The sequence below is a fragment of the Lepus europaeus genome, chromosome 5 (assembly GCF_033115175.1).
Source record: "Lepus europaeus isolate LE1 chromosome 5, mLepTim1.pri, whole genome shotgun sequence".
Taxonomy (NCBI): Eukaryota; Metazoa; Chordata; class Mammalia; order Lagomorpha; family Leporidae; genus Lepus; species Lepus europaeus.
Genome location: NC_084831.1, coordinates 38111950 through 38126002, shown reverse-complemented (window position 1 = coordinate 38126002; position 14053 = coordinate 38111950). Strand labels below are relative to the sequence as shown.

Genomic DNA, 14053 nt, shown 5'->3' with positions numbered 1-14053 from the left:
GGGCTGCCCTGGGAAGCCTGGCAGGCAGCTCCCTGCAAGCTTCTCAGCGCTCACTCCTGGGCCTGCTGGGGTGCTCGGCTGAGGGGACCCTCAGCGCTCCCCAAGCCTCTGCAGACTCTGGAACTCTGGGGAGGGAGGGCGGAGCCTGGGCAGCGAGGGTTGAGACGGTAGAGCAGAGGGGATCCGCCCTTTTTCCCGGATTTCACAGCCAGAACTTGTGAATGGCGCATTTTGCTGCAGTCACTGCCTGCCTATAGGCTCAGTCCCCCGGTCGCGCCGGCATGCCCGTGTGTATGCACTCACCCACACGAAGGCCGGCGGCAGCCACGCAGGAACCCATGGCACCGGTTTCCCAGGTTCCCACGGCCACATACACACTTAGGACAACGTGCACACATCCGTCCCACCAGAACAGAAATCCCTTCTTTGTCTGCTTGCTCACCTCTGAGGACAGAGCTCCCTCCCCGGCAGACCCCTTATTCCCCTCCCTCTCGCTCCCTCTTGGCCCTGACTTACCTGTGGTGCCTCACAGCATCCCCTGCCCTCTCCATCCTGCAGAGCCCCTACCCTACACCCCGAGTACTCCCCCTCTTCCCCCCCACATGTCCCCTGGGCCGGGCTGTGCTGCCTGTGCCTGGGTGGGGTCCAAACAGCCAAGAGAAGATGGGCCCTCCCTCGCCACCCCCTGGCCCCACTGGCACCCCCACTGGCACCCCAGACTGCTGATGGAGAGAGCCGCAGGGCCAGTGGGCGTGGCCAACCACCAGGCAGGCCTGTCTCCCTGCCATTGGCCAGGCGCCTGGGAGGCCATGAACAAACCTTGTGCCGTAGCCTCTCTGGGAATGAACAGGACCGAGGGCTGTGCTGCTGGGTTCCTTTTTATTAGCCAAGTAGGACAGAGAACAGGTCACGACATCACAGAAAGTAAGACCAACGGACGGACAGATACACGTACGGCGTGTCATGCTGCACCACGCCAGGGCGGGGCAGGAGGGGGCACCGCGAGTCTGGTTATTTCAACTAACAGAATAAATAAATACAGCACACAGTGGTTCCGCCACAGGCTGGCACGACCTCTAAGCACAAACGGTCACAAAACAGCTGGCTTGGAAAGCAGTCTGTATAGCCCGCCAGCCCGGGAATGGAGGAGGGCGCCCAGGCCCCCAGCCATGCTCTGGGAGGGGCGAGGAAGCAGAGGCAGGGAGGCTGCAAGTTGGAGAGAGAGGTGAGGCAGGAGGAAGGGACAGCTGGAGTCTGGGGTGGCCCGCAGGCAGGGAGGGGCTCCAGCTTCAGGGGGGGGGGGGCACACTCAAGCCTGTGACCCCAGCACCACTAGGACACACACCGTGCCACCAACAAGCGTGCCCTCCCCGTGCTCTCTAGTGCTTCCAGCAGTGAGGCTGGTGCCATGAGCTAGCCTGAGATCCGTCCAAGGACAGGAGCCACTCTTACCTTCCCTGCCTTCTCTGGCCTTGTGGGTTGCAGTGAGACCAATGAGAGGAATGTTAAAGATCCAGGGACAGCTAGGTGAGCCTCAGGTTCTGCCATGCCAGAACATGACTCCAGGGTGGACTTAGGAGGTCAAGGAAGATGTCCTGGAGGAGGTGATGATGTCTAGGACCGTTGAATTCTAAGGTCCAGTGAGTCGCTCGCACCCAGGGACAGACAAATGCTCAGCCTCATTGCCTAGTCCAGAGGAGACTTTTTTCCATTTCAGAAACAGAACTTGCAGAGCTGACCCCAAAGGACAGCTGATGGGCCGTGGGCCCCAGCCCCAGGCCGCTTCTGTCTCTCTGGAGTCTTTGCCAACCTCCCACCCCTGTGTCTCTCCTCTGATACTGGACATCCCTTCCTAACTGCAGATCCCAGCCAGACACCTCCTGTTCGGAAACCTTGTTGCTCGCCCCCTAGTGGTGAGCTCTTGCGCCTGCATTCTGGCCCCCTGGAAGCCAGCTTCCCCTGCCCCAGCATCCACTGTCTGACGTTAGTGCTTTGTGTAAATGGTTTTCTTGGCTGAGGCCACCATCTCCCTCCCTTGTTCCTTGTCCAGAGCCTTCTCCACCTGCCCCAGCCTCAGCCTGATGTCCCGAGGCGATGGGCATTGCCTGCTCTACAAGCCAGGCTACCTGGGCACCTGCTAGGAGGTGGGCCAGCGTGGGAATCTCCACCCCGGTTTACAGTTCAGCTTCTTTAAGCAGGAGGGAGGGGTTCGGTGGTGAGCATCATGACCAGGAGTCTGCCCAAGCCACTCCCTTCCCTGTGCCCAAAGTCTCTGAGGCCATACAAAGGTATGGAAATGGGGCGGCCCCATGGACTGGCACTGGAATTCAAGAAAAGCAGGATCAAATCCAGATTGTATGAACTGGAAGGGACCCACTGCACCTATTGGGAAACTGAGGCAGCACCCATGGCAGGTCTTCTGTGTACGATCCTCACTGAGAGCCTTGTTTGTTAGTTTAACTAAAAACTTCTGTCTTGCAAGGTTGTGAGCACAAATGCAGGATGTTAGAGCTGGGATGGACCTTACAGGACATTTAATTCAAAAGGGGAAATTGGCCCAGAGAGGCTACAGGCTTGCCCAGGGTCACACAGCTTTGAAAGGGAGGTTACTGAGCTGGGTTTCCCGGCCACACACAGAAGCACACCTGTCTGTGCCAATGACCACTGCACAGAAGCCCTCGCTTCCACAGGTGCTCTGGGACCAAACCCAGAGAGGGTGCAGGTCGGGGAGGAGACAGGTAAGGAAGAAGCAGAGGCCGAGGGAAGGCAGGGAAAAGCAGTTACTTCAACCAAAAAAGCCACAACCCCCAACGAGACGAAGCTTGGGGACTGGAGACACAAACACAGCCAACACCAAAGGAGAAACCAAGGGCAGGGGGCAGAGACGTGGGAGAAAGATCGGGGTGGGGAGCCTGGAGGCTGGGCAGGAACCAGGACAGAGGCAGGCAGAAGGGAAGGAGGGGAGGAAGGAGAGGAGACCGAGACAGGGGGGATGAGGGAGGGAAGGGCAGAGCCTGCTGCAGAGCCTTGGCCACAGCCAAGGTGGTGCTGGAGAAGACGGGAGCCGGAGCGGGAGAGGGGGCCTGGGGCAGGCAGGTGCCTGAAAATATAGCTTTATATATTTATATTTATATCTCACATTCCACAATCCACTTACTAGGGGGGAGCACGGAGGGAGGGGTGAGGGGGCAGTTCCGAGGTGGGGGTTCTAGCCAGGGAGAGCTTTGAGCTCCCGGAGGAAAGCCAGGGGTGCCCCAGCCTCTCATCTCCTCGCCGGCAGCCTCCACCGGGTCCAGGCAGGGCCATGCAGAGGGTGTGTGGGTCTCACCTCGGGCTGAAGTTCTGGGCACGGGGGTCAGGGAGCAGGACTCTGGGCCCCAGGACCCCTGGGCTCCCACAGTCAACTCCCTGAGAGCCCTCTGGGGATAATCACGGGGCTGGGAGGGGGGCACCCAAGACCCCCGGCTGGGTTGGCGGCCAGACAGTCAGTTGGGCAGCGTATCGAGTCCCAGGGAGGCAGCATGCTGCTTGGCCCGGAGCCGCAGGTTCTCGATGCTCGTGGTTTTACTGTTCAGGGCTGCCGAGGCGGGCGCCAGGCCTGCAGGGGGCGCAGGCAGCAGCGGGGACCCCCACACGCCCTGATGGGCAGCAGCAGCTGCTGACAGCGACTGGTAGTAAGATTGGCAGTGCAGCGAGCTCAGCGGGGCCATGTTGACGCCCAGGTAGGGCACGGCGGCGGCGGCGGCAGCGGCCGCGGGGGCGGGGCCCCCCACGTCGAAGGACGAGTAGTGCACCAGGTTGTTGGTGGCCGCCATGTGCTGGCGGAACTGCTCCTGCAGGCGGAAGAGGCTCAGCGGGGACGAGGAGTAGGAGTGCGAGGGGCCCAGGAGGCCACCCCCCGGGGCTGCAGGAGCGATGGCCAGGCCGCCTGGGGAATCTGCAAGTGGAGAAGCAAACACCAAGGGCTCAGGACAAGGGGACTGATGTGCCGGCAGGGCCCCTGTGGCACTGTCGACACAAGGCTTTGGCTGCGTTCCTCTCCATGTCTGAGTCCTTGGGGAGTCTCTTTTACTTCCCAAGAGCTGTCACCTCCCTGTCCCCTCTCCTGTCCACGGCTCCTGCCCCTCCAGCTCTCAGCTCACGGTGTGGGACATCCTCTGGCTGGGGTTCGGAGGCCACACAGGGGAATGCCTCGTGCCCGTAGGACACGAACCTAGTGTGCATGGCTTTGTCTGCAATGCTTATTAAAATACTGGGATACTTCCAAATGAAGTTTCCCCAAGTGCCCGCATCCCACCAGCCAATCCCACCCCCCACCCTGGGGAACCTTCCTCTCCAGGAAACACCTGGCACAGGTCTGCCCCCTCCTGTGCTGTCTAGCTCGCCATGCCCCTGAGTGCCAGTGGTTGGCCAACCCCTGCCCTGGCCCATGTCGTGTGCCCAGGCCCTTGCCCATTGGAGCCGGCTGGAGCCGGCTGCTCCCCCTGCCGCAGCGCCCAGCGCCTTTGTGCACCTCCCCAGCCTCACCTGCCTTGGGGCTGCCCCTCTTGCAGCCCAGCCCCTTGCTGTCAGCCCCAGGGCTCTTCTCAGCTTTGGGATCCTCGGCTGCTGCGCGGGGTTCCTCCTCCCGGTCCAGCTGGTCCTCGGGGGCTGACTCACTGGCTGACTGCTCGGACAGGCTCAGGTGCAGCTCTGCGGGGGGCTCACCGCCGGGCAGACCTGGGGGCTGCTCGGCCTCCAGCTGCGGGTCTGGGGTCGGGGCCTCCGTCTTGCCTTCCCCGTGGGAGCCCTCAGCGTCCTTCTGCTTCTGGAGCTGCTCTTTCTGCAGGCTCCGCTGCTTCTTCCGGAACTTGGCCCTGCGGTTCTTGAACCACACCTGGGGACGAGGAGCGGGGCGGTCGGAGCTGGGGCAGAGCAGGTGTTGTGGGCCGGGGTGCTCTGGGAGAGGACTACTGATCCCGCTGCCCCCCCCCCGGAAATGCACCCCCTCCATCCCTCCCAAAACACCCTCCTACCCCTGACGGCAGTGATGGGGAGACCAGTGCACCTTGGCCCTGAGGGAGGCAATGCCTGTTCCCGGGCCACGGGGAGCCAGGCTGACCAGGGAGCCGAGCCCTACCTGCACCCGGGCCTCGGGCAGGTTGGTGCACATGGCCAGCCTCTCACGCATCACCACGTCCGGGTAGTGAGTCTTCTGGAAGGTCTTTTCCAGGGCCTCGAGCTGCTGGGCCGTGAATGCCGTGCGGCTGCGGCGTTGTTTGCGGTGCTGGGAACCATAGCGGGCCTCCAAGATGATGTCTTGAAATGTACAGCCGTTGGAGGGCAAGGAGAGGGGGCCCATTTAATTATGGGAAATAGGCTGCGAATCTCACCCTGCTCTGACCCGCCACGGACACCTGGGCTGCTGCCGAGCCGGCCTTGGCCTTTTGCCCTTGGAGACCACGCATCTTCTCTCCCTGTGACAGGACTTCGGAGGTCTCTCCACCCCACAATCCACTGCCAGCCCTCAGAGATCTAACTCAGCTCTAGCATGGCTGTCAGCGTGTCATTGAGGGCAGCTGTCCTTACTTGGCTCTGGGGATGGGAGGTGGGTGCTGCCCTAAGATCCTTAACATCTCAGAAACCGAGTGTGAGATTCTGAGCGTGGGGACACTAATGATCCCTAAGTCAGATTACAATCACGTCACAGTGGTCTGCTGTCCTATGGCCCTTAGATTCTGGCTACTAAGGCTTCCTTAGCCTTAGGACTCCAGCCCTGGCCATGAGAACTAGCGGAGGGCTGTCCTCAGCATCTCAAGGTCATTTAGGGGAGGTTTGGGCAGAACTCACCAGCCCTTGATTTTCTGTCCCCTGCGTGTAACTGTCTCAGCGAGTCTCTGACAGCAGGACCTGAGACCCCTCCTCTTTGTCCCCTGAACAGAAAGCCTGGCTCGGGCAGGCCCCCCGGGCTCTGCACAGGCTTGTTACGCCCACCTGGACCCCTCTGGCTGCCACCCCATGGACAGAAGGACAGAGACCGGGTTCCAATACTGCAGGTTTGGAAGGGAGCCTGGGCTGGTGGGCCGTGGGTTCCGTGGGCCTGCTCAGGTGTCTGAACAGGCAAGCCACTCAGGACAGTGTCAGCCAGGGCCACGTCCAGCCTCCTGCCCTTCTGTCTAACAGGAACCTCCCATCCCACATACGTGGACCCTCCCCTGTCTGTGCTGAAGGGAACCTGGGTTGTCTCAGCCTCTCTGCAGAGCTCCCGAGTCCTGGGGCTGGGGAGGCATCCGTAGCGCTCTACATAGAAAGAAGGCAGCAGGGCTCCCGAAAGTCTTTCTTTGGAAGAGTCAGCCTTGAACCCCTCGCACACTGCCCCTAACTGCAGCCCAGACCAAGCCCTCAGCTCACACTGGTCACCCTGGAGCCGGGGAGAAGGTGGGGACTGGTTGAGGGGGCAACAGCTCCATCCCCCTGCCGGCTCCAGCAGGGGAGGCTGGGCTCCTTACTCCTAGGGCTGCACCTCCCACTGGAAAGCCAGGCCCCCATGCAAAGGCCCACCTGGAGCTCAGTCCCTCCTGGAGTTGGGGGTTGGGCAGTGAGCTGAACACCCCATCTTCTCAGCCCCACACTGATCCAGATGATGTGACCAGGCCTCCGTTGCACCCAGTGAGTCTGGCCCAGAGGCTTGGCAGGGTGCAGAGGAGTGGGACTGGCCACACCCTCTCTGCCGGGCGGGCACCCTACCAAGGCAGACTCGTCAGATTCTGCCCGACTTCCATTCATGCTGTTGCCCTCCATGCTGTGGCTTTTTCAGGCCTGCAGGAAGCCCTCCCTGCCTACACCAACAGATCCTGCTGTCTGAGCTTGCCCACCGTGGCACACACTGGCCATGTCTTCTCGTGGGCACTTGGTATCCCTGAAGTCCTCAAGGACTGCCTGGCTGGCACAGAGCTGGGCCCACCCACGTGTGGGTCCACCAGCCACTCAAGGCTCAGCCTGGGCCAGGACAAAGCAGGTGGCGTCACCTCCCAGGAAGTCAAGCTCCTGCTCACAGCCCCCGAGGGGCAGTCAGGCCTGGGCAGCAACAGTCAGTGGCAGCAGGAGTGCGGGGACCAGGGGCAGCCCCGCACGGGTCCTCGCTGCTTCCCTTGGGCCTTCGGTAATAATGGCTTCTGAGAAGGCACCAGACTCCGCTACATGCTTTGCAGATATTGTCTCCAACAGCCTCCTCGCCGTCCCGTAGGAGGAGGGCTGTACTTGCCCCTTTTGTAGAAGGTAAACTCGGGCTCCGAGCAGAGAAGTGAATGGGCAGACCCTGTGCCGACGGCCATGTGCTCTCCAGAGCTCCCAGGTTCAGCCATACCCTCACATTCCAACCCCACTCCTGCCCAGATTTAACCTCTTTGGTGCCTGGGTTTCCTTGTTCATGAAATAGAGACAAATAATCCACTGTCCTGGGGACCGGGCAGCTGGTTCCCAGGAAGAGGGCGCTTCACTCGGTGTCTGCCCTTTGTTATTTGTGCCTCCCATGCCTGAAACACTCTGAACCCGTCCCATACCCCCCCCCCCCCCAATGTCTGCATCTGTGGCACGGAGCAAATGAATACCCACCCGGGCTACAGTGCTGGCCCCAGAGGGCTCGCCTGCTTGGGGTCTGAATCAACTCTGCCTCGGGTTCTCAGCCGTCCCCTCCTCCCCCAGCCCCTCTGGCCCCACCCCACCGCCCTTACCAGCCAGCCGCTCGGCCAGTGTAAGCGCGTGCACCGACGGCCGGTAGTCGGGGGCGTGCTGGGCCTGCTGGGCAGCCTGCTGGTGCAGGTTGTACATGGCGCTGAGCGAGTTCATGGCGTGCAGTGAGTAGCCGTTCACCCCGTAGTGCTGCATGGCGGCCTCCACTGCAGACAAGGAAGCGGGTGAGGGGCCATGAGGTAGGGTCCTCGGGCTCTCCCCAGGGGAGACCCCAACCCGCTCCAGGCCCTGGAGGCCCACCTCAGCCCCAGGGGCTTCAGACTCCCCATCAGAAAGCAGCTGTCTTGGCCCCGAGAGGGCCCCTGTGGGTATTCCCCGGTTCCCCCATCCCCAGTTGCTGCACTCAGCAGCACCAGCACAGGGTTTAACACCCCGGGCAGGCGAGCCGGACTGCCTGGGTCAGACTCTCAATTCCACCCCTTGGGAGCTTTGTGGCATTGACCAACTCCCAGAGGTACTTCCAAAAGTTTGTGGGAAATGTCTATTATGGGGGAAAAAAAAAAAAACCTTCATGGGTTTCTTTTTTTTTTTTTTTTTCACTGAAAAATGTATCTTTTCATCCCATTTGCCACAATTTTTTTTTAAATTTATTTGACAGGTAGAGTCATAGACAGTGAGAGAGAGAGACAGAGAGAAAGGTCTTCCTTCCGTTGGTTCACCCTTCAACGGCTGCCACGGCTGGCGCTGCGCCGATCTGAAGCCAGGAGCCAGGTGCTTCTCCTGGTCTCCCATGCGAGTGCAGGGCCCAAGCACTTGGGCCATCCTCCACTGCCTTCCCGGGCCACAGCAGAGAGCTGGCCTGGAAGAGGGGCAACCGGGACTAGAACCCGGCGCCCATATGGGAGCATTATCCAAGTGAGCCACAGTGCCAGCCCTGCCACAAACTTTTTAAAGTATGCCCACAACTTCTCTGACCCTCAGTTTCTCTGTCTGCAAATTGGGGTTGCTAACAGCACCGATCTCCTGGAATCGCTGCAGTGTCTACACAAGGCCTGATGACTTCTCAGTGCATTTTCTGCTGTCTGCAGCCGCTTTTCATGTAACTCCCAGGCACTGCCTCACTGCACCCTCACCGATCCACTCACACCCATGTTGTTTATTCAGCCAATACCCACTGAGGGCCACCTAGGGCCAAGCGGGGAGCTGGATTCCTAATGAAGACATTTGCTCTGATGAGAAGTTGGACTAAAACCTTAGCATCCCACAGAGGGGAGAGCATCATTGTTGTAACTGCCAGCCCCCCTGCCAAGAACCCCCTGTGTCCTCACCATATCCTCCCAAGGAACAACCAGCCAAGAACCACAAACCCCATTTGCAGATGAGTCCACTGAGGCTTCGAGAAAGATCAGTGACGTGTTAAGACCACACAGTCATAACAGGTCCTGCTCCACCCCTCATGGCCTCACTCTTCCATGCTACTTGCTCCAAGGAAATCATCCACTCATCAGGTAGCACGTGCCTCCTACTGAGATGGCCCAGAGCAGCATGTGGCTACTAACATCCCATCAGCCCCAAGAACCCCCGGACCCTCACAGTCCTCATTTGAGCATCCCCCCTCCATCAACCTGAAGTGTCATTTTTGGAATATGACCCTATGCCTGCAGTCTTTCAAAAATATAAAAGTGTTTCCTTTTTCCTGGGAATGGGAGGTAGAAAGGGAAAGCTGGGGGCAATGGCAGGTCCATGTGCTAAGAGGAGAATGGCCAGGGGTCCTGGCTGCCCATCCCCACTGGAGCAGACCCAAACATCCACAGCATGCACACAGGTGCACAGTAGCAGACTAGCACGCACGGTCCATGCACAAACACACCGACACAGACGTTCCTGGCAAGGTGCTCGCAGAAGCCATCCTCTTTGCATGCAAACCCCACACCGGGGCTCCCCCAATGCCACACAGACGTTCTCACATACGTCTATTCCTGCAGCAGATACATCCACATGCAAACGCCACACTGACACACATTTGTATATCACATATATGCACCCAACCAATACTTATGAAGCCCTGCCACTAAGGACCAAAGTCCCTAACTTCATGGACTGTCTCTCCCAGGGGAGAAGAGATCTAGCAACCAACAGAAATACACGCAACAACGCCAGACAGGAGTAAGTGCTCTGGAGAAAAATTAAGGAGGGGAGGAAGAAGGGAGACTATCGTAGAACATGTGTTGAGGAAAGTGCTTGTTGATATTTGAGCAGAAACGAAGTGCGCCACATGAAATTCTGGGGAAAAGCTTTCCAGGTAGGAGGAGAGCAAGGACAAAGGTCCTGAGGCAGGAACAGGGTTGGGTGTGAAACAGCAAGAAAACCAGGGTGGCTGACTGTGGTGAGGGAGTGCGTGGAGGAAGAGAGAGGACCACCGGCAGCAGCAGGGCCTCATGGTCCTTGCAGAGTTTCGATTTCATCCTCAGTGTGCTGGGAAAGCCCAGGAGGTCTTGAGCCGGGGAGTGACACGACAGGATTTGTTTTTTTGTTTTGTTTTTGTTTTTGTTTTGGACAGGCAGAGTGGATAGTGAGAGAGACAGAGAGAAAGGTCTTCCTTTCTGCCGTTGGTTCACCCTCCAATGGCCGCTGCGGCCAGCGCATCTCGCTGATCCGAAGCCAGGAGCCAGGTGCTTCTCCTGGTCTCCCATGCGGGTGCAGGGCCCAAGGACCTGGGCCATCCTCCACTGCCTTCCCGGGCCACAGCAGAGAGCTGGCCTGGAAGAGGGGCAACCGGGATAGAATCCGGAGCCCCCACCGGGACTAGAACCCGGTGTGCCGGCACCACAAGGTGGAGGATTAGCCTATTAAGCCACGGCGCCGGCCACGACAGGATTTGTTTTTAAAAGCTCACTTTGGGGGTGGGGGTATTTTGTGCAGCAGTTAAGACACCGCTCAGGATGCCTACATCCCATATCAGGAGTGCCTGTGTGCAAGTCCTGGCTTTACTTCCAATGCAAACTTCCTGTAATGCTCACCCTGGGGGGTAGCTTGAGTACTTTGATGAGGCCCAGACTAAGTTCCTGGCTTGTGGCTTTGGCCTGGCTCAGCCCCAGCTGTTGCAGGCATTTGAAAAGTGAGCCAGCAGGGGCCAGCACTGTAGCCTAGTGGGTAAAGCCACCGCCTGCAGTGGCAGCATCCCATATGGGTGCTGGGTCAAGTCCAGGCTGCTCCACTTCTGATCCAGCTTCTGCTACAGCTTGGGAAAGCAGTGGAAGGTGGCCCAAGTCCTTGGGCTCCTTCACCCACATGGGAGACCCGGAAGAAGCTCCTGGCTCCTGGCTCCTGGCTTCAGATCAGCCCAGCTCTGGCTGTTGCAGCCATTTGGGGGGTGAACCAGTGGGTGGAAGACCTTTCTCTCTCTCTCTCTGCCTCTGCTTCTCTGTAACTCTGCCTTTCATCTAGAAGGAAGGAAGGAAGGAAGGAAGGAAGGAAGGAAGGAAGGAAGGAAGGAAGGAAAGAAAGTGAACCAGTTGATGTCTCTCCCCCATCCCCCATTCCTCTCCCCTCTGCCTTTGAAACAAATAAAATTATTGAAAACAGAGAGACAGAGAAGCTCACTTTGGCTCTGCCCAGACAAAAGATTGCAGAGTGGGGGCGGGTTGGTGGCCACCACACCTTCACCCAGATGCCAGGAGGAAGTGAGAAGCAACCAGGGTTGGGACCCAGCTTGAAGGTCGAATCCATGTGATTGCTGATACATGGGTCAGCCACAACATATGGGAAGAAGGCAGAAGTGAATACCACCTAGTTTTGGACCTGAGCAACGGAATGGAAATGGATTTGGGAGCACTGGAGAGGAAGCAGGCCTGGGAGAGAGGGAACAGAAATCCACGTTTTGGGGGACACGGCAGGTGCAAATTGTGAATCCGGCTTCCCAGTATTGTCGGGTTGGCATTTGGGTACAGGGGTCTGGAGCCGAGGGCTGGGTCTCACACAACGATTTGCTAGCAGGAGCCCACTCTCTGCCCTATAAACACCACACCAAAGAATAACTCACAAAAGGTGTAATAGAATGCAGGCTAAACAAAACTAAAAGGCAAACAACAAATCAGGAGAAACATGCATCCTGTCTGTGACATAGCACAATTGATTAGAAATTAATAGCACAAGTAAAATTTAAAAATCCGTAACAGATAAAGAGGTCTTACATGGGGGAAAAAAAGACAGCCACCTGAATAAAATGGGCTAAAGATCCTACTCATTCAGAAACACAACCAACCAAAAGATTTGTGACCAGAAGTTCAGCCTTACTTATAACCAAAAAGAAATAAAAATCCAGACAAGATATGGTTTCACCTAACAGATTAGCACGAAGACAAATGATGTTCCAGAGTTTGCCAGGTGAGTGGAAACTGTCCAGCTCCCACCTGGCTGACGCGAGAGCTCTTGATTCCTGCACAAAAAGCTTTTGTAGTATGCAACGCCTTTGACTCAACGATTGCATTTCTAGAAATGCATCCTTCAAGTGTGTGGAGCTGTGCATTTGGGAATATTCAGCACAGCGCTGCCTCTGATGGCAAATAATTGGAAACCTAACTGTCCAGTGAGAGAGGATTAGTACGGGGAATGAGGCACAGGCATGTCCACAAGGAACTCGGTGCCACAGCCAGAAACAATGATGTGTATCTGTGTGTGCTGACGTTCACAATATATCGTCGGGCGGAAGAAATAGGTAACGAAACAGTATGCATGATGTGATGCCATTTCTGTAATGTATGTATAAATATGCATGGGGAAGAAGGTCTAGAGGGTTCTACCTGAAATGTTAGCAGAGGTTGTCCCTGGGTGATGGCAGAGCGAGTCTAGGTGATTTTTGCATTAATATGCTTTCTTTCATGTTTGGGGGAGGGGGTAGAGAGGAGGGTTACCCACGTGTTCCACTGCAAATGGAGACAGATGCAGGCTCCAAGAGGAGTCCCAGGCCCCAAAAGGGGCAGGGAGAACAGAGTTTAGAAGGAATTGTGCTCCCCCCAAGCCCCATCCTCTGTGGCTGGAATGTCCCTCCCCCACCAACTCCAGGCCTTTGCTGCTTTCAGACTGGCTACTGTTAACGGGATGTTTTAATCAATTTAATTATTGCTGATCTCACAGTTTTGGATGCACAGCATGTCCTTATTAAGTGAAGCCAGAGAGACAGCTCTCTTCACCTCACAACTGCACATCCCTCCGGCCCCACAAAGGCCTCCATCCGGCCTGGTGCCTCCCCCGCCCTGGAAGCTCCCAGCAACATCAGACTCCCTATGGCTGTTCCAGGTCACCTGCCTGTGCTCCAGCTCGGCCTCCACCTGAAACACCAGCCCCCTCCTTCCCCTTCACCGGACAGATTCCTCCCTCCGCCTCGCTCAACTGACAGCTCACTTCTCACAAGGCACCTTTTCCCAGTCCAGGCTCCAGATAACCACACTCAGACATGGCCACAATGGCAACACGGCGACAATGCCAATAACCATAGCTGTCATTTACTGAACACACGCTCGGGGCCAGGCTCCACAGTCCCCTCGTCCATGGATCTTTGTTTCTAGCACCTGGATCAGAGTGGTGTCACGATGCATGTTTCCAGTTCTCCTGCTAGACCCAGCTCCTCGCAGGCAGAACCTACATCTCTGGAGAGCTCACACCCAGCCCAGGTCAGGACTCAGGAGACAAGGACCAGGTGAATGAATTAATAATAACTATTTATTAAGTGCCTCTGATACACCAGATGTCTCCATCAATCCTCCCACCGCTGTAGGCAGTAGGGACTGTTTCTATCTTGCAGATGCGGAAATGAAAGGTGAGAAAGATCGGGTAATTTGCTAAAAGCCACGTGGCTAGGAAGTGGTGGAACAGGTTTCCACCAGCTAATGTTTCCCACTCCAGTCCGGCAGGATCGCGTCCCAGCAGACTCCATTCCCTGTCATCTCTGATTTGCTCCAAGGCAGTAGGACAGCAAATAAAAGCACATTGTGTTGCACACACATGCTCAGGTGGGTGCGTGTGCATGTGTGTGCACACATATGTATGTGTACTGTGAGATGAGGATGCATGTAAACCCAAATCTTCCCAGCTGATCTCCTTTCTGCCCACCTCATACTCCTCTTCCTCACTCCAGTGGGACCTCAGGGCCTCAGGTCTCCTCTGAGGACACAGAGGGAGCCTTGCCTGGGGGTGCTGTGGTTCCTCGGAGTCACCTGGAAGGGCCGTGTGTGGTCATGCAGGTGTGCAGCCCCACTGGGACCCACTGTGTGGCCGCATATGCACCTGTGTCTCCATGGGAGTGCATGTGTGCGGGCCCTTGGGGGGAATGGTGTATATGGGGGCAGGTAGTGTGCACACCAACCAGGATCCTAGGGAGTTG

The 14053-nt window shown here is 57.5% G+C and overlaps 1 protein-coding gene across 2 annotated transcripts; it reads right to left on the bottom strand.

Moving 5' to 3' along the window:
- Nucleotides 1-3485: 3485 nt before the first annotated feature.
- Nucleotides 3486-7869, bottom strand: DMBX1 (diencephalon/mesencephalon homeobox 1). Of its 2 annotated transcripts, none has more exons than XM_062193320.1 (4): nucleotides 7713-7869; nucleotides 5120-5298; nucleotides 4528-4876; nucleotides 3486-3937 (listed from the first exon to the last, which is right to left on the bottom strand). In XM_062193320.1, the coding sequence occupies exons 1-4, from the start codon at nucleotides 7864-7866 to the stop codon at nucleotides 3486-3488; spliced, it is 1134 nt and encodes a 377-aa protein (XP_062049304.1). In that variant the 5' UTR covers nucleotides 7867-7869. The 2 variants fall into 2 exon arrangements, with proteins under 2 accessions (XP_062049304.1, XP_062049303.1); XM_062193319.1 differs by having other exon boundaries at nucleotides 5120-5315; nucleotides 7715-7866.
- Between the last annotated feature and the right edge of the window lie 6184 nt (nucleotides 7870-14053).